This window comes from Ammospiza caudacuta, chromosome 1, assembly GCF_027887145.1.
Source record: "Ammospiza caudacuta isolate bAmmCau1 chromosome 1, bAmmCau1.pri, whole genome shotgun sequence".
Lineage (NCBI taxonomy): Eukaryota > Metazoa > Chordata > Aves > Passeriformes > Passerellidae > Ammospiza > Ammospiza caudacuta.
Genome location: NC_080593.1, coordinates 72354697 through 72381988, shown reverse-complemented (window position 1 = coordinate 72381988; position 27292 = coordinate 72354697). Strand labels below are relative to the sequence as shown.

Below are 27292 nucleotides of genomic sequence, written 5' to 3'. Positions count from 1 at the left end.
AATAGCTATGCTAATAATCTGAATTACTAAAAATAATGAATTCATTGTAATATACACAAAATAACCTCACTCTTTCCAAATCTTTACTCAGACTAAAGCAGGGTCTTTGAGGGATTTCATTGCTCCTGCTAACGTAATGGCTGAGTGTGCTGCCTCTGCTGTGGGGGTTGGACTGAGCAGTGTGGGCTGGGGGAGGTAGGGCCTGTGTTCTTTGGGAAGCTTTTGAAGCTGTTTGAATCATGACCTGAAGGATAGCCAGGAGAGACATGGAAATGCAAAGATATGGGTCAGCATGCACTACATCTCCGCCTTCTGCAGTTAGCACACGCCTTGTGAACTCAACAGGAGCCAATTCCTTATTGTTGTGGATGAACATTTGATTTCCAGGTTCCAGAGAGAAGGCTGATACCATTAATTGGTGCTTCTATGGTTATTGCAGATCATTTAATGTGACCTGCTCCTCATCATACCAACCTGTATGGAAAAAGACTGTACTGAAACTAATATTAAATTACCTGCTTGCATGGTTTTGAAGCTGTACATCATTTGCCATGCTGCAGTTTGTAGCTTGAAAATTTCCTGATCAAGTCTCAGGATGACTTGAGTGAAAGAGGCAAAGATTTTCTGTGATTAAGTGGATGCTTTTGTTTCTATTTCAGGAAAGCCCCACAGCACTGGCAGCTCCGAACGGATTCAGCTCTCAGGAATGTACAATGTTCGAAAAGGGAAAATACATTTGCCAGTCAACAGATGGACAAGACGCCAAGCTATCCTTTGTGGAACATGCCTAATTGTCTCATCAGTAAAAGAAAGCCAGACTGGAAAGATGCATGTCCTCCCTTTAATTGGTGGAAAAGTAAGATATTTTATTTCATTTATTTGCTTGATTAACCCATGTCTCTTTATGAAGAGAAGATTGCATTCAATTAGAATCATTCTGACCCTCCAAAAGCTTGTTTCTATAAATGGGATTTTCAAAGTATATAAATGACTTTTGATTCTGGTCGGTCATATTTAATGATTTAGAATGTTTGAATTAAAACTACAAAGAAAAGCAATGGATGCACAATCAGTGTCTTTTTCTTGTGTGCAGTGTTAAGTGGTTTATGTATGCAGTAGCATACAGCCAAAGGATACATGCAGGTCTGTTGTGTATGCTCTCTGCCGTTCCTCCTCATTGAGATTTTATCCATGCTGGATTGTTCTAAAAATTAACAAATAAGGGCATGGGCTTATTCTGAACATAGTGTGAGTTTTTGAGTGTTCAACATTGCATGAGTAGTGGTCTGTTGTAAGCTAACAGCAACAAACATTTTTCCTTGTGAAAAGCAAAAACCGGACTTTTTTTCTGATAGATTACATCTAAAACCCAGGAGTTCCAGACTGAACACAAGCAAATATATTTTTACCACTGGGATGGTGACTGAGCACTGCCATGGGTTACCCAGATGAGCGATGGCATATCCATCACCCCTGGAGATACTTAAAAAGCATCTGGACGTGGTCCTGGGCAGCTGGCTTTAAGTGGACCTGCTTGAGCAGGGGGTTGAGCCAGATGACCTCTGGAGGTCTGTTCCAACCTTAACTCTTCTGTGAAACTGTAGTGAAGACAGTAAGATTACAACATCACTCTTTTAACCTTAGCAGTGTTTCAGAAAACTATTGTTGGCTTGTTTAACTGAGGTAATAGGAAGAGAATCATAATCTTGAAGATGAATTTACAGCTTAAGTAATTCTCCTTTACCTTACATACTGGTAAATTGAATTCTAAAGAGTTATTTGGGGAGAAACAAGCTTCACAGTATTATATATGCAGACTAGAGTTGATTCATTAATATTCTATACTAGCAGTGTGAAAAGCAGAGCTGCCTTCTACGAGCTGTTTTTCCTGCCTCTTTTATGATTCTTCACACGATTCTCCAACTCTTCCTGGGAGATACTGAAGTAGAAACATTGTCTTCTTTTGGCAACAGTGTGTGAACTCTGGAGATCGAATTGTGTTCTTGGCTGTGGATTGCTGGAAAGGACAGGATTAAGGTTCCCATCAGCCTTCTCTTTGAGATAAATATTCTTTTCATCTCAATATATTTCTTTTAATTTTAAAAGGGAAAAGATTATGTACCATTTTAATTGCTTAATGTGGAATTTCTAAGCAGCTTTTGCACAGAAATGCCTTATGTGATATAAAACATGCAGACTGTGTTAAGCAGAAAGTTGACAACAAATTTTAAAAGAAAAGGATAACTAAGCTCAGAAAAATGTACTGAGGGCTTCTGCTGACAAAGCTTGGGAGGAGGGTGTTTGGCACAGAACTAAGTGTTTTTTAAATTATTGCTCAAAAAATATTCTTCCTCATCCCCATAAATACTCTGCACTTCCTGGTTTGCAAAGGCTTTCCAAAATGCTGTACTGAGACATTGAGACCATAAGTTGTGTGGGACTTCTCATGTATGGTAGCAGAATGATGTACTCTGGGTGTTTTTTAACAAGTTGAGAAATGCCAAAGAATTTAATTGGGCTGTAAGAGCAGCATTTTGTTAAGCCTGTTTTTAATAACCGGAGAGTAAAAACTGTGGTTTTTTAGGTTGCATAAAAACAGCCTTAAATGTGTTTCACTGGCAAACCTTTTATGGTGTTCAGTTTCTATTAAAATGTTTATGTTCTTGATGGTTTTCTCTGTTAGCTCTTTCCTTCTTCTTTTCTTATTCCTGCTTGTGTGTGTAGATTTCATATTTATTTGACACCCAAGATCCAGCTTGGTTGTTTGAGATGGTTAGTCTGGCTCTCCTTGATGATCTACTCTTGGGCACACTTTAACTTTGCCTTTCGGGAGTTCTGCCAAGTGATTTTTGATTCTTGTTGACTCACAGTTTTGTGTCTCTGCCGTAGGTGGAAGAAGTGAAAAAGCACCAGCACTGTTTAGCATTTAGCTCCTCTGGACCTCAAAGCCAGACCTACTACATTTGTTTCGATAACTTCACTGAATATCTGCGGTGGCTGCGACAAGCATCAAAGGTGAGAATGCTGCTAACTCTGCTGTCAATGGGATGTCTGGAGAGTTTCCCCCAGTTCAGTCTTCTCCATGCAGCAGTACTGTTCCTTTTTGATGGTCAGGAACTGCTATTGCTGCTGTTAGTGTTTTTTTGCAAATACCCAGATTGAGAACTCGTGTTAATAGGCATGAGCACAGGCAATAGGGAGGCGAGTTTTTTCTGCATTTACACCAACACTTCTTTCTACTGAGGTTGTGTAAGCAAAGTGCTGTACTGAACTTCATCCATTTTCTTATCAGCTGGATGGATCTACTGAGATCGTTATAACAACAAGGATAACAAATATAACTGTCAACATTTCAGTTAAAAAACATTTTTTCAGTGTTATTAAAACCTAAAGTAATGTCAGGGTTTTAAAAATTCATTCCTTGCATAGAACCTAAATATTAAATTGCTAGAATAAAGGAATTTTTTCCTGCTTTGAAGTGTTGCTGAACCTCTCTCTAGTTTAATAACTGATTTTTGGGTTATTTGTAATAAGCAAATAATTTTCTGTCAGTGAAAAAAGGTTGCTAACTAAAACCTTTGTAAAGTAAATTTTATACTGGGCTAAGAACACAATTAATTATAGGAATTTAGGGCCTGCATTTTTTTGTTTACTCTTCAGTTCCACCTTTGGTTGTTGAAAGGTATTTTTGCAGTTGTCTGTTTTATCTCTTAATCCCTGCCACTTTTTTGCTAAAGCTTTGTATATCTTGAACCATTATATTTTTCATACTTACTACAACTGAAGTGTTTTTACTGTGCTCTCAGCTTGCTTTATTTGGTTTTGTAGTCAGCCCTAAACTGCTCATTAGTTCTGTACTTGATAGGACTCTCTCCATGCTCTTTACTATGTAAAAGCAACTTAGTTTTATGTAGCAGTACTTGGAGACACTTATGTAGCACTAGATCTGTTTTGTCTTTAGATTGCAGTAATGTATTATCCAGCTGATAGCCAATGATACAGCCTAGGTTGTGAGCTTTTTAAAAGGTTTGATTGGATGTCAAACTTCCTTCAAACAGTAACTAATGCACCTTCTAGCACATGCATCATTTAAAACGTCTTTTAGGGTTTTTTTTCTCCTAGAAAGTTTTAAAATTCTTTTAAAAGAAGCTGTTCTGGCATATCTGCTTAGGTCTGTTAAGCCTCAAGGTAAAAATCCCCAAGGCGTGTTTTATGAGATGGTGAGGCACGGTCTGTCAGGTTTTTGAGTCCTTGCTGCTTTGGGGCTGTCTCTAGGACAGTGGTGTCCTTTCATCTCCAGAGGGTTTGACATCAGATAAATGAAAGGCAAATCTAATGAGTGAGGAAAACAGTGGAAAACAATGAACTTCAGAGCTAGAGATAAATGGCCAGAAAGCCCCTCTGAATTACTGGCAGCATAAGCTTGTTCTGTGCCATGCTGTGCTTCGCTCTTTCTCCCTGGTTCACCCAAATGACTAACAGCATCGGGATGATAGCCAGCATGAGAACATATCCCCATGCACTCATGATAACCTCCCATTCTTATGTAAGTGTAGAAAGAAAATACATAGTTTCAAGTGTCTTTTCAGACTGTCAGAGGTGAAGAAACTATGCTATTCTTTTAGTTGGTAAAGCATGCTTTGAGGAACAATAAAGGCATTTTAAACCCCAACTCCCCAGCTCCCAAACCTGAAAATTAGCATTCTGCATTCATGGATTTTCAAACTATATTTTGCCACTTCAAGTTGTTTTTTTGATGTTTGGGGTTCCTGTCCTGAGACAGAAAAACAGAGACAAGCATGATTTTATGCAAGGCAGTCGTGTGGGAAGTGCTGCACAGTAACATTGTTTCTGAAGAACAGAAACAGGGAAACTAGTGATGCTGCAAAAGTAATTCAGATTTCCTCCAGCTGATGCTGTTTGTGTCAAAGAGCGTAATTGTAAGGTGCACCACACTTGATTTACATGTATAAAGAAATTACAAAAGTTGAATCTTCAGCTCTGTAGTTCAGGCAAACTAACATTCATTTCCTATTGCTGGGAAAAAACCCCAACATTTATATGAGGTATTCTGCCTCAGGTGTTTGGGAACTAATCAAGTTCAAAGCTGCTGAAAGAATCATGCTAACTAAGAAAATACTGTGTAAAGCACTGTGTTTCTAAAAGCAAGCATATTTAGCAAGGGCGCTATTATGGCTCTGAAACTTAGTTTCTAGTTGCTTGGTATGGGCTAGGTCATATGGTGCTTACAGATTCTTCCCTGATACTGATGTTGTATATAGTACTTGCACTCTTGTGAGTTATGAATAATATTTAAGACTGTATTTTAAATATAGATGATGTTTAATGACACTTGTTCTGAAAGTGACATTTGTGTTAACTTATATTCAGCGGTAGTTCTTCAGAGTAGTTCCTCTCCTTTGTGCTCTTGATATGTGCTGCTGAAAACTGAGGCTTCTGATTCTTACTTAGTGTAATGAAAGCTTTAATTATAAATTTTATTGCAGAAGGAAATCCCTGGTAAAATACTTCATTAAAATGGCTCAATTCAGTTTTTAACTATGAAAAAGCAATTCATATCTATCTTCTGTATACTTCAGAAGAGGTAGAAGATGATATTGTTTTAACTTTTAAATAACAAGCTCAGTCTTGAAAGGAAGCTTGCAAAGAATGCTTGCTCTGCAGTCTTTCTCCCCACAGAATATTGGCAATGTTGACTTTTTAGTGGTGGTTCAGAATGAGACAAATCCTAATGCATCACTCCTGCAATAAATATGTGTATGCTAGAAAAGATTTGAATTTGTGTTTGTGGAGACTGGAGTTTAATTGAATTAAGAATAAGCATTGCTCCTGTATAATCAGATTCATTCTAACAGTGGAATCTATCACAGCCAAGACTTCTCTCATGCTCTGCCTCTGTAAAGTTTTGGAAGTTGAATAGGTATTGGGATTGGTTTTCCTATATGGATGTGTCCTGAGGTGAACAGAACTTCTGTTTTCAGGACAGAGTAGAATTATTGCACAAATACTGACCTAAATATCGAACTTGGTGACATACTTATTCCAAATAGGCCACTTTTAGATATGCTGATTTAGCCTCAAACAGAATATTTTTAAAAGCTGGAGATCTGTCTTGTTTGTTAATATTGATAGTTCTGTACCACAGTGCATTTCTTTCCTTTTACTTTCCAAAAACTGGAGGGCTAATTAAGGAAGCTTAAAAGGAAAACAACAGCAACAGATTTGGTCCTTTGTGATCTAATGCATTCGTTCCCTTGCCAAGTGTTGAAAAATAGGCTTATGCAACTGGGAAGGAGGAGCAGAGGGGAAAGAAAGCAACATCTTCACAGCTTTAAAGAACTTTGTCTGCATAAAGTTGTCATGATAGTTATGGAACTGGCACAATTACTTGCACAGCAGATCTGCCACTGTTTGCTACTTGAATGTCAAATGCAGAAGGACAGGGCCAAGAACGTGTGTTTAACAGTGAGGAGGACCTCACTGTTAAATTTGCCACTTTCAAAAACTAAAAAGCTACACCTTTACTGTAGAAGAGAGAGAGGTGTTACACATACGGTGTTAAAGAGTGGTGGGGCTTGCTGTTGTGAGGCTTTTATTTGGGATGTGGTCTGCTGTTGGCTGCTTCTAACACCTAAACCTAGCAATTTTTCATCATGTGAAATTTCTGTTGTGAGCATTGCCTGTGACACAGTTCATGACATGGGTGGTTTGGGTGGAGTATAAAAGGATTAGTGGTCCTCTATATTCCGAGGCATGCAGTTAAAATGTGATGTCAAGGTCTGCCTAGGAAATTCAGTATTGCAAAGCTTATGCCAGGATGCATTACAGAATTTTATCTTCTTGGAAACAGTGTGCCCCACTGGGTATGCCGGGATGAGTTATGTGATCCCACAGACCCTCTTTCTCCCCTCCTGGCTGCAGGAGAGCAGGAAGGGTGTCAGCAGCTTCATGTGACAATTATTTCCTGCTTTAGTGCTTGGTTCAGTGGGGCAGGTAGAGGAAGAGAGGAGATGAAGGACAGGGGCTGTGAACAAGGCATGTCTGTGTAGGTGGGGAGAGATGTGCAGGCAGAGCTTTGTGTGTCTACACAGCAGTGACCAGAGTTGGACAGCTGTGCCTGGGCACAAGTTGTCATGTGGGGCTTAGATGCCTGCACGCAAAAGAGGCCTGCTGTTGAAAATACAAGGAATGTCCAAAAATAGGATTTAAAACCTACAAAATTTAAGAGTTTTCTCTTGTGTGCTTTTATATTTTCTTTTCCCTGTTTCAGTTGTCTTTCTGTTAATGTCTGTCATGGAAGTATGTGGTGTTCCTAACAACTGTAGCCTGTGAAAAAGGAGAGATGATGTCAGTGTACATTATGTTTAAAACACAGTAAAAATAGCAAGAATAGCAAATTCAGCTGAGAAGGGCATGCTGCCATGTTGGCTTTATTCATTTCATGTCAGTGCAGAATGCTCTCTTCATACATTTAGTTGCACTGTGAAACTAACAGAAAATAAGAACAGATTAGAATTTAGCTTATGCTATACAAGTAAGTAATGCAGGAGCCTCTACAGCTGTAGTCTCCATCTTTCCTCAACTTGTGTAGAGATCTACCTGGAGCAGTAGTGTAAAATTATTAGTTTTGCTTTTTGCTTTTTTTTCCTCTAAAGTTATCTAGTTCTCACCATCTGCCTCAGTCTTCTAACTTTTCAGTCTTCTTATTTTTTCAGTACAAATATGAGAATTGTTGTAAAAAAAGGGGAGTATGAGCCCTGTAAAACTGGTCTGTAACTCTAGTGATATATTTACTTCTGATGAGGAGAAAAGGTTTGAGTTCTGAATACATACTTGGTGCTACAGACCACATTTATATATATATATAAATTTTGCAGAACTTAGAAAATAATTCCTGACCTTGACTGCAGTTCTGCAAAAATATTTCCAAAATAGGGGACCAAGATGATTAGCTTTTGGATGTGTTTTACAGCAACTGTGCTCTGCTTTTCAGCTGTGCTTCATCCACCTTTGAGACAGGGATAGGTCATCAACTGTGAGACTGCTTTTTCCTTCAGCACAGAAGATTCTGCTCTTTAATTAAAGTGGTGGGAAATAAGGTATATCCACTTGTGCATATAGCTTCATCCCTGTTTCAGATACTTTCAGATGTTAGTGTTTGTCTTTCTCCTGTCAGCCATGGTCAACCAGGAAAAGTTGTGTGAGAAACTTCCACCACAGCTTCATGGTGGAACACAGACTTTGCAGAGCTTTTTAATACAAAATACACCTTCCAGTCTGTACAGAAGGCTTGAAGCCACGAATCTCATTGTTAAGTTAGCCCTGCATTGTATTTGCCTTGGCTTGCCCTCTAGGTGATTGGCCTATTTCATATGTATTTCTGGATACTGTAACGAGCTGTCTTCACAGAGTTCATCACTGCAGTGATTTTTATTACCAAGCTTCAGTTGTTTCTGGAGGCATTAGGGACAGGCTTTTCTAATGCTTGCTGGTCAAAATGGGCTCAGAATACCTTTTTGCAGAGCTTTGATCACAGAACAGCCCCAATGGTGAGTGTAGGAAAAAATCATATGCAAGGATAATGTAGTTTATTTTAAGATATTTGGGATGTTACTTATTACAGTGCTGACAACTTTTATGTCACTGGATGCACTGTCTCCTTTCCAAGTGTCTGTTAAACCCCCTAAGCAATAGATAACCTTCTGGGGGAATACTGTGTAGAATTTTACTTTCCATGCAATTTGAATTTCTAGATGAGCATTTTTGCTTTTACCTTTTGCTCTTGGTTGTCATCTGTGGTCATTCCACAAGGAATTGTGTACAACAGACTACTTGTGTTGCAGTTAGGAATTTCTGACATTTCCTTTTAGCTTTATAGTCTTAGTCTGTGTGTTTGAATGTACCATTGTGATTTGGGGCTGCCTGGTTTCATGTGTGTTGGGAGCAGGTTGGAGGTCAGGAACCTGCTGGTTGGTCACTGTGGAGGTGACCATGAAGTAGTTGGTTTGTTTCTTATGCCAGTTGAGCTTGGAGGCTGAAAAATTAGTCTTTATTCTAATATGACCTAAAAATTAGTTTAGTATACTGCCAGCATCAGTGGGCATATTTTGAGAATAGCCTTTAAGCAAAGCTCGTTTTCTTTGTGAATAACAATTTGTGTTTCTTCACACTTGAGACTAAGCAGCACCATTAGCCTCTTGGAAAAATTGATTCAACATCTAGTCAAGGAAAGAGAACCCAGGAAGATTTTCTCATTTTTTAGTGTCTTTTTTTGAGCTGATCCTTACTTACAGGAAATATGATGACTCTAAGTTTAGTACGAGGAAACCATTTTTTCCCCTAATACCATAAAATGACAATGTTGAGATAATGCTGTCACTAAAAATAGATCCCTAAGAATAAACCTACAGCTTCCTTTTGGTGGTGATTACAAATACTCAAACATAAACAGACCTCTGGTTTCCATGCGGAACTTGACTTCCTTTTCTCTGTGTATGCGAAATCCTCAGTATTTGGGACCTTTGCTCTGAAGTCATATCTGGTCATTCTTGCTGTTGATGGCTTCTTATCATCTCAAGTGTGAAAGCAGAAGATTGGGCAAAGCAAACTTGAAGCCAGTTTTCTTGCTCTTTTGATGATAACACTTGAAAGTTTTCCTCCTCCTCTTTCCCTGAAAACCCTATTCTTTTGTGCCTTTTGTTATTAGAGGTTAGTTGACATTTTGGAAATTAACTTCTGGGTGTGTTTCAGTGTAGTCAGTCTCTGTTAATGGTTAGGAGGGAAGCCTCATATTTTGTCTCAGCTGATTATTTTGCATGTCTGAACAGTTCAGCTGATTTTAAAGTGTGGTGGTGACTTGAAGCTCTTCATTTGTATTTTAGAGAAATTACAGTTTCACTGTTTAGGGTTTTTTTTCTTTTGCTGGAATTTAGAGAGTCTGTGGTTCTTGTTTTGGGCTTGCTGCCTTCAGTTAATAATGATTATTGAAGTATTGCAGCCAAGAGTGAGAACAGAAAGCTAGGTATCGCCCATGCATGTGGAATAGCATTCCAGTCCTGTATTTTGAAGCCTCTAAATCAGGTTCTGGTATTGTTGAAGCTGAATTTGTGCAGCTCTTGCATAATTACAGGAAAGCATCACCTGGAAGCTCAGTGAGGAGTTGTATATGTTATCTTTTAAGGTGTGTTCAAGCCAGAAGGATCCCAAAATGATTTCAGTAATCTCTGGAAGTGAAAGAGTAGAAACAAATGGGAGAATTAATGTAATGTTGATCTTAATGAAGCTCAGGGGAACCAAGTGTCCACAGTGAGCACATCCCATAGGACAGGAGGGGATTGCAGGGACTGACATGCTGCACAGAATTTTGGTGTGTGTAAGGTGTGATAACGGAGCTGATCTTGAAACTGAATGGCTGTAACACTGAAAGCCTTTCCAAGCAAAGTCTAGCAGCAAGGAAGAAAGGGTAGGAATTATTAGGAAAACCTAACTTTAGGGACATTTACTCTCCTTAGGCCTCCTCTGTAGTCAGTGGAGAAGGATTAAAGTCTCCAAGGAGAAGAGGGAATGAGTGCTGGAGACCAGTTTTTGGCCACAGGCCAGTAGAGCTATATCCATGATTATTTGTATTGCAAAATATTGGGTCAGAAGGCCTTTCTGTGTTAGAGTGGAATAATGGCATGAAAAGAGTTAATCTCATTGTTGAATTAATCCATATGATACAGCTGTGTCAAAGAACCTAGATCAGCAATTGAGGACCTAACATAATCTCTTGCTTAACACAAACAAGAAAACCCTACCACCCTCTCCATGTGGAGCTGTGGAGACCCAGACAAGTGAATTTCCAGTGTAAGTGTTACTGGCAAGAGTCTGAAATCTATAGTGTATCATAGAATGGTTTGAGTTGGAAGAGACCTTAAAGATTATCTAGTTCCAAAATTCCCACCATGGGCAGGGACACCTTCCAGCAGACCAGGTTGCTCAAAGCCCCATACAATCTGACTTTGAACACTTCCAGGGATGGGGCATCTGCAGCATCTCTGAGCAACCTTGGATATCTTTGTAGCCTTCCTCTAGATATGCTTTGAAAAGTTCATGTCTTTATTGTGTTACAGACCTTAGACCTCATTGCAGCACTCCAGGTGTGGTCTCACAAGGACAGAGTAGAAGGGGAGAATTATCTTCTTTGCCCTCTTGGCCACGTCTCTTTTCATGCAGCCCAGCCTGTAGTTGGCTCATGTCTGGCTTTTCGTTGACCAGAACCCCAAGCTGCTCTCAGTAATGGCTTCTACCAGTCTGTACTTACATCTGGGGTCGTCTCCTGACCCTGCTGCAGCTCCTGGGACTTGGACTTCCTCAACTTCATGAGCTCTTGCGGGCCCACTTTTCAAGTTTGTCCAGGTGCCTCTGGATGGCTTCTCTTCCTTCTCTTGTGTTATCTGTAAGCTTGCTGAGGGTGCACTTGATCTCACTATGTCATTGACAAAGACATTGCAGAGCACCAGTTGCAAGACCTGTGATCCTGAGGGCCACTACCCTCCACCTGACAAGGAGCCATGAACCACAGCTTTGGCTGCATCCATCCACCAATTCCTTATCTGCTAAATAGTCCACCCTTCAAATCCATGTCTTCATGGTTTGGAGATAAGGATGTTGTGTGGGACTCTGCTGAAGGCCTTAGAGAGGTCCAGGTGGATGACATTGGTTGATCTTCCCTTGCTGACTGCTGCAGTCACTCTGTCATAAAAAGGCCACCAGATTGGCGAGGCATTATTTGCACATAGTGTCTTGTATGCGCTTTAGCATTGCTTCCATGAGGATCTGCTGCATGATTTTCCCATGCTGAAATGAAAAAATGCTGAAAGAAAGTCCTTGCTGGAGGGCTGCTCATTGCAAAGTCTGTGTGCTTGGCAGTACAGCAGCTTGTCTTTGTAAATAAATAAATCTAACAGGAATAGTAAGAAGAAAAAGGGGTTTTTCTTAATTTTTATTAGACTGTCACCTCTTTGGCAGTGTTTACAAATGAATTATTTTCAGTCAAGCTGTTCTAAGGATGTTAATATTCCTTGCTCCACCAAATGGAGATTCACATGTCTGAATTAGAGGTAGCTTAATGCAACAGCTATTACTGTCACTTAACTCTAAGTTACGCCTTAAGCCTTGTCCTTGCTGGGCTCTTAGTGTGAGCATCCCAGTGTGACTACCACCAAGGTACAGAGTTGCTACCATTCCCTGGGTAATATGGATACCAGTACATTATTTCTAAAACAAGACTACTTTTCCTCCAGGAGGAATAAAAGTACTCATATTCTAGTAATGACTTCAGATATTACCCAGAATTTCCAAATAACATATGATGAATGTCACCTTTTTTGTCAAATTCTTGCTCTCAAGATCTTTATGCTAAACTTGGGACACTGGCTTTCACATCTATGATTTTTTTTCTGGTCTTCTGTCATGAAAAGTAAGGGAGCCCAACTTCTGCTTAATCCCCTTCACATTTCCCCTTCCCCACACATATTTGCTAATGCTGTTTTCAGTTGTTAGAGGTTTGCACAAGGGCCAAAAGTAGAAGTGACCTGTCTGTTTATAAAACTTTGTACAGAGATAAGGAGAGCAGAGAAGTGACAAGTTTAAATTATTTTTGTTCCCCCGAGTCTTGCTGACATGAGGTGTTTGTACTGGAGGCTTTTGGCTGCTTCACCTGCACAGGAGAGCTGGGGCAAGAATGCCCTGTGAGTGCTGCCACACTGGCATGCACTTCTGCCCTGCTCTTAGTAGGGAGTTACTGCTCTGACCTGTGGCAGGGCCCATTGGGTTTGTGGATCGAGTGACAGCTTTCAAAAAAACCCCTTGCTGGGTTTTATATTTTCTGTGGGAGGCCCTTAGCTTGAGTTGGCCTGTATCTAATTTAACATTTGAAAGAAAACAAAAAGGAGATGACAGAAAAGCCAGTACCCTTTTACCCTTGGGCTGCACCCATTTTAACAGTTGTTATTTAAAAATGAAAATACATGACTTTAAAGCAAAAGGTTTTTTCCCTCCTCCCCTTCATTAAGTTTTCTGGCATTAGGTTGTTTACCAGGCTAAGGAGTTCCTCAGCTCTTGGCTGTGGCTGAGGGCACCAATGTGCTTCCTGGCTGTGGGCTTCAGCTCCATGGAGGGAACATCTCTGCTGAGCAGGGCTTTGATGTTTGAATAGAAAGGAGGATTAGGATTTGAAGCAAGGTTAGTTGTGAGGTGAGGAGAACCTGTTTACTCAAAGTTAGTTTAGATATTTCAAGACAATGGATCACTGTTTAGTTAAGGCTTATGCCGGCCTCGGTGGGATGTGATGATTATCAAACTGTTTAAAAACAAATCCTAAAGGAGAAAAATTAAACTGCCTTTGTATTGCATGTCTACAGCAGGTATAATTTAACACTGTCAACTCAGTTCAAACTGGGAATTTGGCTGCCTCTACAGTGTGGGCTGTTTTGCTATTGTCTTCTGTTGAAGTCCTAAGCAGTAATTTCTTATCTGAATAGAACTATAGGTAATGGGATGAGGGTAAACAGGAAAAAGACATAATTACATTGGTTTAAATTCACACCACAGGTCACACCAAAAGATGTCCTTGTGTAAACAAGACTTGTGTTTGTCCATACAGCTGGGTTCAGCTGTGCCCATTGCTGACATCCATTGTCAGCAACAGATCATTTTTGTAGTGTAGCCAAGGCTTTAAAACAAAGACCATAATCAGTCTTGTTGCATAGCCCAATGACAGAGGTGTCATTATACTGATGGACAAAGCAAAGTGGTTTTTCAGCCCTCTGTAGCAAAAAGCATTGAGAATATGGGTTGATGCAAGTGTTTTTCTGTATTTTTGTTGCCAGCAGATTTACAGTGAACCCATACTGTATTTTCACAGGTCTTGGAATACTGTTTCCTTTTTAAAAATAATAAGTAAAGAAAAAAATAAAATCAGAACACTCTGGCAAATTTCTTCTATTTGAAATGTTGCGTGGAATTTAGGCATCAGAGGTACTGCTGGCTTTTTGGAATAGTTGTTTTTATTTGTATTGTAGCACAAGTAGCATACGTGTAAAAGTGAGTTTTCATATTAGGGAGACTCCTGTTTCTTTGGCATGTGTGCTCCTCCCCTCTCGGGTGGGGAGGAGCAGAAGACACACTGCCCAAGGGAGGGAGAGCACTCTGCAACAGCATTATTGTGGTGGTATTTCTAGTACAAATCTGCATTTTGTTGCTGCTGGGAAAATGAAAAGCGCAGTTATGGGTTTCTGGTGTTTGCAGTGGGTAGACCCATGGCTTTTTGTAGTACATGTGCTATGTTGTGTATCACTTCTTCAAAACTACAGTTAGTTTTCTGTATTCATCTGAAGACTGAAAAAAGATAGAACAGTGTAGACCTAGGATGCATAACTGAGGTTGCAGCAGGAGCTGGAAAAAATCTTCCCTTGGACTTTGTGGTTTGATGTACAAAGTTCAGTGTGGCCTTATCCCATTACTATTCTTCTGGTATTAGAGTGGAGGACATTGCAACACAATGACAGACTGTGAAGTATTTAAAAATCATATCCAGGGAATGGAGAAAGCAGCATATTTCATATATTTTTATTCATATTTTTTGATTATTAAATATCCCAACTGAAAAACAGACTTCAAAGAAGTGTGAGGTCTTGCTTTGTGTTTAAGCTGCAAGGGTGTCAAATGTTGCATGTCTTGCAGAGACAAGCCTTGACTCTACAGCTCCTTGCTGTAGCTCCTGTCATTGAGAGCGTGTGATGTACCATCTTTTGAGAAGGTCATTGCCCCAGCCATTTCCTCAGTGCTCTTGGGGCTGGAAATGCAGCAGTGGTTTCGTGTGACACAAGTTGAGGGGTCTGTGCAGTTTGGGATATGATGAGAAGACATTTGAGAGGGATTGGTTTGGGCCATGGCAGCTTCTGCGTGTGGAGTTTTGAATTGTGCTGCTTATGGTTTTATTTTTATATATGTACATATAGCATATCCAACAGCTATACTTATGACTTTTCCACAAGAAAACACCAAACAAACCATAGCAGGCACTTAATGCAAGTTCCCTGTGTATCCAGAAAGCCTTTCCCTCTTGCAGTGCTATCACAACAACTGTCTTCACAATTTTTGTAGGAGCATGGATGTGTTGAACACAACCCAGATAACTTGATGGGATATTTATTTACAATGGAATTTTTTTGTTTTGTTTTCTTCCAGTGGAAGCATGACTTTCTGCAGACTTTCTCCTTTTTACCAGATGCATTTTATTCTTTGAGTGTGAAGGATATCCTACTCAGCATTTTCCTACCTTTTATCAGCTTATCTCTGCAGTGATTCTCCACAGCGAGTCAGGGAAACACAGTGCTTTATTAAAGAACTGCATCATCTTTTAGGAAAAAAAAAGTCTTTGCTTTTGATAAACAATAGCAAACTCAAGCATGTGCAGTCTTGCTATTTTCAAGTCAATTGTAGACAATTGCAAGATTGATTGATTTCAGAATAACATGATTTCAGAATTTTGATATTCAACATCAAAATAACTGGTGAAAATTTCTGGTCAAAGAAAGAAAGTATTACAATTATGTTCTCCTTTGTTACTCTTCTTTTTTTTTTCACCTTGTTGTTCTATTCTGTACGAATTTGTTATAGCACAGTATTGAGCAATGGAAAGAGAAGTTTTATCCCTGCCTGTGAGAATACTGTGTGTTTATATGAGCCTTCCTTGTAATAATTTGGGAGTTAATTCTTAGAGTACTGTTTGGTAACAGAAATACTTTGATAAAATTACAGTTGATTCCAGAACTTAGACCTTTTAAAATAATGGTTTTATGTTTTACAGTTATCTCTCTGGTAGAAGCATCATTCAATATTTGTAAATTGCATGAAAATATTAATTAAATGCTTTGTATAATAAAGTGTTCCCTTTAAAAAAAAAGTCAAACAAAAAATAACCAGTGCATACAACCTGTAAAAACAAAATTACTTTTAACTAGATTTATTTCTCAGGATTTTACAGTTTTAAGAAAGGATCTGCATCCTTTTTTTGGGCAACAGTAGAATTTGTATATTTGATTTTGTTTGGCTGCATTATCATGATTCCCACTCAGAGTTATCATTTCTGGTTCTTGAGATATTTTTAGAGTAATGAGCCTTACTAAGTGCTGCTGGATTGCTTATTGCTGTTCATGTCACATTCCAAACAAGTAGTTGGAGCAACAGTGTATGCAAGTGTTACACCTGAAATCAAACATTCCTCCTTTTTAATTTAACGGGTGTCAGCAGTGTGATCAGAACTGTACAGAACTGGGCATAAACAGACTGAATACCCAGCATTCAGAGATGACTGCTCAGTATAACCTGTGAATAATTCTTGTCTCATACTACAAGGGGCAGAAAAATACTAGCTACAGTAACAAAAGGACTGAACTAATTGAGTAACCAAATTTCACACATTTTAATGGATGTGGGAGGACTGGATTATTAATGGTTGCGTTGGAGAAAAACACTGCAGTGTCTGTTCCCCTTGAAGCTTACGGCTCTGTTATGTGTGTTTATAACAGCAACCACTTATCCTAAGGCCTGTGCACCTTGCATTCGAGAGGAAAAAAAAAATTCAGTGGCAAGCTACATCCTCAACACGTGATGCCTTTAGTTTCAGAGTGCCTTGTAGCAGGGGCTCTATCTCAGCCCAGAAGGTTGAGTGGTGTGGCTTTCATCAGAGTTGAGAAGCTCTTATGTCACTGGGCATTGATGAGGAGTTGTTGGGTCTTTTTCTCTTTTTGCCCCTTAGATATGGTATTTGTACCTCCAGAATCTCAGCATAAAAGGCCAGTGAAACAATAGCTGCTTTTGGTATGAGCAGCTGACAGAACACCATAACTATTTGAGCACTGTTGGTGTGGTCCCAGAAATCTAAAATGGTGGTGAAGTTGTTTGCTTCTCTTCCTTTGGTCGAGCCATGCCTGCTCCAATAATGCCTCTCCTTCTTCTAGCATTTGGCTCCTCTTCCTTGCCCACTGTCCCCACTGCCTTGCGTTACTGTGTGGTGGCACTTTGCCATGTAGCATGTCTGTGACACTACTTTGTGAAAGAACATTTTCAGTAGTGTAGGACAGAAAATATAAGCATTCTACATTGCAGGTTTGTGTTTGTTTTTGATTTTGCTGGTGATATTTTATGGTAAAGTTTAGTAAATAAGTAAAACAGGAAGATGTAGTTCACCGAGGTGTATCCTAGAGATATGGAAAGGGACAGTATTGCCATCACTTGAAGTTTCCTATAGGTCTCTGTGGAATGACACTAGCTCTCTCTCTCTCTCTCTCTCTCTATATATATATATATAGTGCTAGGTGATAGGATTTTTTTAGCCTCTGCAGATTGTGATTGTTTTACCTTCCTCTTTCTGGAAAACAGTGTTAAGCCTCCAAATCTCCATTTTGTTTTTGTCATTTTTTTAAATCACTTTTGAACAGTCTTCTAATTCATTGAGAAGAAATGAGTGTTTAGTGCTTTGCTGCTGGGTTATTTTTTCTCTTCAGTAAGGTGTAAATGGGATAACTTTTCTTCTGTCATTTAATACTCATTATCATCTTGGACATATGAAACCAAGACAGTGGTGATGACTGCTAACTTCTCACTTCTGCTTACTTGGAGGAGGCAGTGCTACCCAAAGGTCTAAACTAAAGCTCATGTAATTTTTTTTTCTGGTTGTAAAGTATTGCATAACTTCATAAAAGAAAATAGATTCATTTCATATATTAATTTGACAAACCTTTGTTCTTTTCTTCCTGCTAGTCCTCTGTGCACATGGTTTAAGCACTGAAGCCAAGGAAGCGATCATGGCATAACTTGCAGCAATTATGTAAACTGTGTTAGATCAGCTATATATGCCAACACTGGCTTCTGCTGTGCTTAAAAAACGATTTATCATGTGCTGGTAGGAGTGAAGGAAATGTTATTTTTTTTTAAATTACTGTATTAATATGTTGGTGTTGTACTTGACTTTCAGGTTGCATCACAACGCATCAGCTCAGTGGATCTTTCATGCTGCAGCCTGGAGCACCTGCCTGCCAACCTGTTTTATAGCCAAGACCTCACTCATCTCAATTTAAAGCAGAACTTCCTGAGGCTAAACCCCAGCCCATCCACAAGCAGAGCGCTTAGTGAATTACAAAGGTAAAGTAGTATGGTTCTAGCACTCTTCCTTTGTCCTTGGAGCCATGATCTGCAGGAACTTCCCTAAAAATTACTACCTCCTCTTGTGGAACATTGGCCTGACTGTAATGCTTCAGAAATTGGTTAACTTTGTGTGTTAGAAACAGACTGGCTTTCATAAGAAACTTCATGTTTTTCTTGTAAATAGAAGGATATTTTCAGCTCAAAATGCAATTTTCATAATGTGTTTTTATGTACCTACTGAGGCCAGACTGTAGTTCTTCACCCTTTGACTCGTGTGAGTGAGTATGAGTTGGTGAGCTGCCCATCAAAGGCAGCCATTCTATGTAGGAGCAGTACTGCATGTGACCAAGGGAAGAAGTTTTCTCTTAGCCCCCCCAAGCAAAGGAAGCCCTGATTTCATAAATTCAGTCTGGTTCCTGTCTTCCTTCTACTCTGCTCAATCCTATTTTTCTTTCTTAGTATCTGTGACCTTCCAGTTCTTTCCACTGCAGCTCATCCAAGAGTGTAACAAATGGGTAGACAGCAGCATGATTGATGCTCTGAATGATTTAATGTATGTGTTCTGTGGAATCAGCAGCCTTTCTGTGTTCACAAAGGTGAATGTTCCCATACTGAATATAAAGCTGTGATTTTAATTTGAGTGGTAAGTGAATTGCAAAGTACCTCAGGATTGTATTTGTGGATGGTCCTGTTCAAACAAAATGTTTTAAACCCTAAATCCCTTCCTCTTTGAAAAACAACTGAAAAGTACAAGATGGATTATGCGGGCTGTTGTATTTTTATATCATTCCAATTTCATTTTGGAAAAACAAAAAATCTGGCATAATGAAAGATGAATGAACCCAGCAAGTCTGCTTCACAAACAAAGCAGGCAGCTATTCCAAGACCTTATGAGCACAATCTGGAGAGAAATTCTGACTGGACTGTGAATGTCAGCATAGGTGTCCAGATAACAAGTGGGATTTTAGCATAAGCTAGCGATGAACATGGACAAATAAACAGTGTCTCTTATTTTAATGACTTCTTACAATTTTTTTCCTTTTTAAGTATCAGAAAGTGTAAAGGAGATACTTGATTATGCTTTGTCCATGTACCTACAGTGAATTTCTGTTTGCAATAGGTTTGGATTTGACTGTGTACCTGCAACTAATTCTGTTTGGGCTTAGAAAGTATTGATAATTAATGTGATAGGCAACGGTCATTCTCTGTTTAATGTTCTCTTGGTATTGCAGTTGTAGGAACAGCTGATGAATCTTGCTGATAGTTAAAAAAAACCATTAAATTTTTTCTTACTAACATGAGGCTGAACATAAAAGAGTGAAAGAGTTCAGATGACAATATATACTCCTGTTTCCTGAGATGAGGAGGATCTGGAGAAGTGGTATATACCTGAGGTGGTGCAAACCTGATTATCTCTCATTCTTCTGTGAGCTGGCCCTATTCTGTAAGCAAGTAGTATTCTGCTCTGCTTCCATTGCTTTGAGCTTGTCAAAAAGGCACAAGGCAGATCTGGGAACTTCTGGAGAAAAAAAAATTAGGTTACACAGCACTGTTTTGGTGTATCTGAGTTGGTGCATCAGAAACTCCTGCGCTTGATGTTTCCCTTTGATGTCTTCCTTTGTCTGCTTGATGTCCTCCAGCCTTACCTTCACCCAGGACAGGTGGGATCACCCAGACAGTGAGTAGCTGGAGGAAGCTGTTGCCACTGTTTCCATTGCTGTGCCAGTGGGAAGGGCTCTGAAGTAGCAGTAGTTCCCACCGAGGGTTCGGAAAAGCCATGCTCCGCTGGTTGCCTTTTGCCTCCATACTGCAGCAAAAGCATGAGCCTGACCCTGGAGTGTGTTCCCAAGCCATTCTCCTTCCTGCCCTAAGAAACATAGAACTGGCTTCTCCTTTGGGTGGGAAAACTCGAGTTGTACTTGTGTTCCCCAGAAGCTTTGAGCCAGCTTGACTGCTAGCAAGTCTGCTTTTCTCTAATGAGTAAACACACAAATATCTAGAAAGAAGAGAGCACCACACGTTTTGAAATCATTAGTGAAACCCAGTATCAAAACAGGTGTAAAGTGAAGCTCGTTGTTCCTGTGAACACACATCTGATTGATCTATTTTTTCTTTTTAAACTAATTCCATAAAATCATTTTCAGATTTATAGGGGTTGCACAAGTTAAAACTTCACTGAATAAACCAAAGTCTTTTTCTGTTCACCGTGTTCTTTCAAATCACAGGAAAACAAGTTCAAAATCTCTGCTGTTCTGATTTGGTGCTGTTGGCTTTTCTACAAAATTCTCAATTGCTAAATTGGAGCTGCACATGAGGCACAGCACCACTGAATCAAGCCTACAAGTATTTAAGGCTCCAAAATAGCCATGTGCTTGGATGTTTTGAACAAAACACATTGGCATTTACATACCTATCCTTCCCAGTACAATTTTAAAGTAAAACCTGGTTAGCAAGGCAGTCTAAGAAAATTACTCTTACTATAAGCAGTTCTTGGTGCTGCAGTTCCTCTTAATAAATCCTTTTGGGTGGTAATTTAATGAATGCTGGATTTCAGAACAAGTGTGTCAAGGACACAATAAAATACCAACTTTTCAGCCACCCACTGAATTGACTTGCAAGCAGCTGGATCATAGTAATGATGTGCTGACTAGTGCACTGTCATGGCAGGTACAGTCAGGAATGTATTAGGAAAAAAGGAATTCCTATTTTTGTCTACACAGTTGCTTCTTTCAGTTGTTAAAATAATACCATTTGTTGTATTTATGAATAAAATGTTTAGTCCTGATTAGTACATGACATCTGAAGCTGTAAAAAGATGTAGATGTAAGTTTTCCCAGTAACTGCACTTCTACTTGCTTTACTGTCCACTCAACCCCCTTTTGTTGCTGTAGATGCTCTGCAGCTGTGAACTTCCATAACTGAACACTCTGAATATTGAAAGGTGAATACAGCAATCTCTATTGTTTTTCCTACTTATCAGGGAATACATATTTCATGCTATATGTACAAGTAAGCCATCTGAAAATTCACCTGTACTGAAAAAAGTAACAAATGATGCTACTTGTTCTCCCTCACAGAATCTTTTCTAAAACTAAAGGAAAGGATGTTTTTCTTTTGGAGAAGAGAGGAGATTTCCTGGTTGAAATGCTAAGAAGAGTACAGGCTTGCTAATTTTGCAGAGTACTGTTGCTCTGAGATGAGGCACAAGAATAGACCATAGTCTTTATTTGCTGTTGCTCTACTTCACTGGACTGAGAACACTTCATCTTTATAAGTAATTGTTTCAGTTGCTGTTGTTGGAAAAAGTGGTTGGCATCAAGAATATTATTTTCTTGCTAATATTGAAAAGTAAGTTATCGGTATGTGGATTTTAAAGATATGACTGTTGCAGATTTAAAAGAAAATTAAGAAAAAGAAAAGCGAGATGTAGTAAGACACTACAAGTTGTTTTAAAAATAGATAAAACACAAAAGTTGTTTTAAAAACAAATAAAATTATGCTTGCCAGTTTTATCTAAATAACGAATTATTGTTCTGATTGTGGTTGTTAATTGTTAACAGTGATGATATAGATTTTTATCTTAAGATTAGTTGGTATAGTTTTTCTCCCAGAGCCCTTATAGAAATCCACTGCCTTCTTGGCATCTCTGGTGAAACTCTTTGGACTAGTGGCAGAAATTTGAAGATGTATCTCTAAGTTATGAGAAAACTAGAGCACTCTGAATTACTGATGCAAGTGTTTCTGAAATCCCTTGCAACTTCCAGTTTTTATCTGAAAACCCAGGATTTCGGGGAACTCAAACTAAACTGTCCTTACAAATTCATTGTGCAATAAGGAGGTGAATTAAAATGTAATCTTTGTTCAGAGAACACTTGGAAGCAAGGGCCAACCAGTACTGCCAACCTAACAGGTATGAACCCAGCAGGCAAGGTTGCCTGAAGTCAGTGTGAGATGCAGCTTGATCTTAGCTTGTACCTAGAGGAGCAGGGAGGAAGGTCTCCAGCCTGCCACTTGGTTGGCCTCAAAGTGCCCTGAGGTACTCCTTGTGGTTATTGCTATCAGGGTATGAAACTGAGGTTACTGGAGAAAGTTGGATGGTTTAATGGATGTGAACTATAAAACTACCCCTTTGTCAGCCTCACAGGGGCACTGGAAAAGATTTGAGCTTTCTCCTTCCCTCCCCACCCTCCCACTTTATTTTGGGGGCTGTATGTTTGGGTTGAGGCAGTTTTTTTTTCTTTGTTTTCTTGTTGTTGTTTATGGGGGTTTTTTGTGAGTTTTGTGTTTTTTTTTTTTTTGTGTTTGTTTGTTTTTTTGTTTTTGCAGGTGGGTTGTTGGGGTTTTTTTAGGGGGGGTTAATGGTTTGGGTTTTGGGTGGGTTTTTCAAATGAATCCTTGTTTGTGGATCATACTAACTTTGCTTGTTCCGTGTGTGAAGATGTGGGGAGCTTCTTCTCACAACTCTGTTGGTCTTGGACAGGAGGAAACCTTTTATATAGTTTCTTCTCTTTCACATAAAGTCAAACACTGAAGTGCAGCTATCTAAGCAGCAGGGTAAGAGGAAAGGTTGGGATGGTATTGACAACCAGAGGTCTACTAGTACAAACCTCATCGAGTGCTTGCTGTATTTTAATGCTACACTTATTTTCTCACCTCTGTAGCTTTGGAATTATTAAAAAAATATTTGTTATGGTAAAGATGGCACTCGTAGTTTGTTTTTTATGTAACTTCACTGCTTTTGTTTTATCCAGCTTGTAAAGACATTGAACAAAGAGTTTGCTTTTGTTAGTGCACCCTTCCAAGCCTTCATGATACTGTGTTCTCTGTAACTCCTGTGTATCTTTGTGATCTCAAGGAAGTGCCCTTGTGAACACCCAGCAAAAATCACTGATATTTAATTAAAGAAAAATTAAATCATAAAATTAAGTCTCTGCCAATGATTAAGTGGGGACAATTGCAAAATTGGCTTAATGCCTGAAACACATTGAATTATTTTTTATTTTTATTTTTTATATTGGAACAGTGAACTTAATAGTGGTGTGAGAAAAATAAATGGCAGTAAGAGATACATGCTTTTAAAATAATGTAGTCTAAAAGTAGAATTTGCATTTGGATTAGTTGGATTCACTTTAGTGAACTGTAAGGCTAATTACAGCAGTCTCTCTTCCAAGTAATGCTTCAACAAGTGAACATATCTATGGAATCCAATTATTGTGTATCAGTCTCCAATTTAGTTGTCTAGTTCTTTTGGATATGGCTTCCAAAGTAAAGGGTTTCTTTTCATGTAGTTAAACATGTTTCAGTTTGGAAGTCCACCCCTAGTTGATGCTTTTGTATTTCCATTATAAATTTCCAATTGAGAGGAAGTGAATATATTTTCACTACTTTTTCCTAAGAATTTTGTCCTTCCTCTGAGGTCGGTCTTCCTCCCCATGTGAAGCAGTGTGTGGTAGGTATGTGCAGAACCTGAGAACTGCACTGTGTAGTAGTGTAGGTTCAAGTTATTTCCACTAACAAAACTATACACTTGGTTTTCTTGTCTTCATGGTACTCTTACCTATCATGTAATATAATAAAAGCTTTATTCTTGTTAAGTTTGGTGGTAGTCTGAATTTGACTTAACTATATTAACTCATCTTAACATCATTTGAATTATATTACTAATTTAGGGGTTTTGCAATGGCAGCTTTCTGGAAAGGGAACGTATGACAGTATTTCTGGCACTAGGCTGGCAACTCCCTTACGCAGTAAGGCCATGGAGGGTAATCCAACACAACTGCAGAAGGAAAGTAATTTGCACGTTTTAATTCAAGGGAGGAAATTGCCATGGCAGAATTTTAGGGAAATTGCCATCGTGGTTAAGTAAGTGGCCACAGTAGCAGGTGTTCAAGAAGGTGGAAAGTTTTAGTTGGGTTCTAAAAGTTGTCACAGCACTGCAAGGCAAACACCATTGTTCTGCTCAGACATGGTGCTGAGAATGAGGGACACCGACGTTGATGCTTGAAAATATTACTGAGCTGTAGCCACAGCACAGTTATGAGAGCCCAGGTTCTGGAGGTAGGTGTGGGAAAGTGATTGCTTTCCTTAGATTGAGTTGTTTATTAAGCCATGCCTTCCCTTGCAGATGTAGTAAAATACTGCTTTTTAATTGTTTTTGTAAGAGTAGGGCAAGACCAGTTTTGTCAGATGGGCCTGTTATGGCTGAATTTCAATGACCTCCAGTTGGAATACACTATTCCCCTTGCCCCAAACATAGTGGAACACAAATGCTGTACTGTGTAATGGAAATTCCTCTGCTGTTCACACCAGGTAGAGCTGAATTTGAAATTAGCACGTCAGTTCATTGCTCTGCCATGATACAAACTTCTCTTGTTAGTCCCTCTCTTTATTTTTCATATGTCAAACTAAAGCCCTTCCTGAAGTGGCAGCTTCAGGATTAAATAAGTGGGCAGTTTTTGACTCAATTAGGGCAATTAGTGTTCAGTCATATTGCATGTTTAAATCCAAGGGTTGACATGTCAATATTTTGCTCTAGCTTAAAGTAGGGCTATTTTTGTGCAGCAAAGTGAGTGTTTATGTATTGGCCATTACAATAGAAAGCTTAGTAACCTAACTGAGCATAGTGTATTGAGAGATGCTGTTCTTCATTCAGGCTGACTTTTACTAAGATATAACAAAGTCTGGAACCATGGAAGAAGGACAAAAAACATATGTATGGACTTGATGTGAGGTTATTACAGTCATGCCTCAAATGAGCAACGTTGTGCCTTTTTTTCTTTCTAGCAATGCCATGTGGGCAGCATTGTGCCTGCTTCTGATAAGAGTAAAGATTTGGGTGTGAGAAAACAGCAAAGATGTTGCTCTGTAAAATCTGTTGGAAGCCTGATACTTTGCAAACTCAGCTGCAACAGAAATCTGGAGTCTTTACAATACTTCTCTCCTATGTTATTTATATTGATGTGATATACAAGTGATACTGGTGTGACTGACTGTAAATCTGTGTAGATATAAGAAGTACTATAAACAATGCAGCATTTTAAATGTGCAGTGTGGCAGTGCTCCATAATGGAAGTGATGTTTGTGATGTGCATAGTGTGAAGTGAGTAGCCAAAGATGAGAGGTAGACTTAGATCTTAATTTTGAGGAAATGCCTGCTAGTTTGGCTCAGTAATGTTCTGCACTTGACAATGCTCCATGGGAAGAAATACTACTTTAGCATTTTCTAAATGAACATGCTTGCAATGGGGGAACAAAATACCTCTTTCCGGCCAGATGTCTTAAATTAGTGTCTTAACTGTAACTAAGACTATGGTATCCATCTTTCAGTGTTTCTGTAAATGTGATTCAACAATTTGTCTATTTTTTGATGTACATTTTGTATGAGTGTATCCAATACTGGATGCAGTATTCATTCTCACTTATGCACTAAATAGACCTGTTAACCAGTTCAGTTTGTTTCCTGCCTAGTTAGATTATTCACCAAAGACCTTTAATAAGCACACAGTACAACATGGATTAGAGTAGTAGAGATGTAATCCAGATATGTTGGGTAGAGGGAACTTTTTTCCTCTCCTCCTCTTTGACCTAGGGCAGTTATGCACAAGAATGTATGCAGAAAGCCTTGAAGCTGAACATGGCACTGGATTTACTGTTTTTCTTAGCTTCCTTTACCACTGCTGCCCCAGTCCTCTTTGCTCTGTTAGTTTGATCTTCTGTAATTTTATCTCAAGATTGTGTTTGGGATCTTCTAGTGGATTCTTTAGTGGGCAAAAGCCCTGAGACTATCCTTGTGAGACTACAGAGTGGCACAGGTAAAGGCTGTAGCCTCGCTGTGGTTGTTAAATTAGTTAATTCTTTTTTCATGGTTGGCTTGAAAATTGGAAAGGTTACATTTTGATGTTTCTCCAGCAGCTGAGTTATTTTGATTTAATCTTCACGTTTTTACTTTTTTTGTACTTGCCGAAATGGGAGAAAATATTTTAAAGGCTCAGAATCCAGTGCTTGGAGCACTCTTGTTTGTATTTGCAGCTAACTGAGGATGATGTGGGACAGCTGTTCCACCACAAAAACACCCCAAATTTCAAGGCAGTATATCTGTGCCCTAAATCTACAGTTATCTTCAAGATAAATGCAGGATTGTGTGTCTCAGTTCTAGGTTCAAGATTTTTAAGTCCTTTCTCTCGAAATAGAGGAGTATGAAGGTATAGTGTTTAAAACGTGCATATTTATTTTCCCGGCTAGTAGCTCTTACTAACTTACCTTTGCCTCCTTTTTAATTTACAGTTCTTCCTTTAGAGATAGACTAGTCATCGTTTCTGCATAGTAGCATTTTTTCCCCTGCAGCACTAATTTGATTGCAAGATTTCCTTTAGTCTCCATCTAACTTTGTTCCAAACTTCTTCTGCCTCCAGCATGGCACAGGGTGTTCAAAATTTGTGATAACTCTGGCAATGTTTTTTCTCTGTTTTTTCCTGCCATCATTGCACCAAAATACCACTAGAGAGTACAACATTCCCTTGCTTGCTGCAAGCCTGTGTAAATGTTATATGAGTTTACAGCCTGCCCTCACTGAAAGTACCTGTTATTAAAACTCTTTAACCTTTTAATGCTTGATGCATTTGCTCTCTATGTTTCCTAGTTGGAGGAGAACAGAGTTCTCTGAGGTAGGAATGGGCTGATGCAGAGGCTATGGATACATTGGCACATGCTGCTGGAGATTACTTCTATGTGGAATAGCAGCACTCATGGGTGCAGTTTTGCTTCTATTGCCAAGTTATATAAAAGTCTGCTCACACAAATAAAGGTCTTGATCCTTAATGAAGGGTAAATTAAGTCCAGATAAAATGTCCTGGTATAAGCTGTGCCAGAATAGAAACTTCCTCCCTTCTATCGGAGTCTGACACAGATCTTTTCATTCATCCTTTTACTTGGCTTTAGGCACACCTCCCAGTGGTTGTCAGGCAACCATAATAATGTTGCTGAACATGCAGGCTGGCTAATTGGATTGTTCCCTTCTTGGGTTTTTTGTTTAAATGATTTTGGTCATTTTTAGTAAGGCAAACTCATGCGAGTTGCTTTC

General features: G+C 39.1%; 1 protein-coding gene across 1 annotated transcript in view; it reads left to right on the top strand.

Annotated features, from left to right (window-relative positions):
• Window positions 1-27292, top strand: part of PHLPP1 (PH domain and leucine rich repeat protein phosphatase 1) — a gene marked incomplete at its 5' end in the record, with an annotated part of 136779 nt that overhangs the window by 71992 nt on the left and 37495 nt on the right. Inside the window, 3 exon segments of the mRNA XM_058803147.1 lie at window positions 660-856; window positions 2890-3015; window positions 18044-18210. Coding sequence (XP_058659130.1) covers window positions 660-856; window positions 2890-3015; window positions 18044-18210 — 490 coding nt within the window.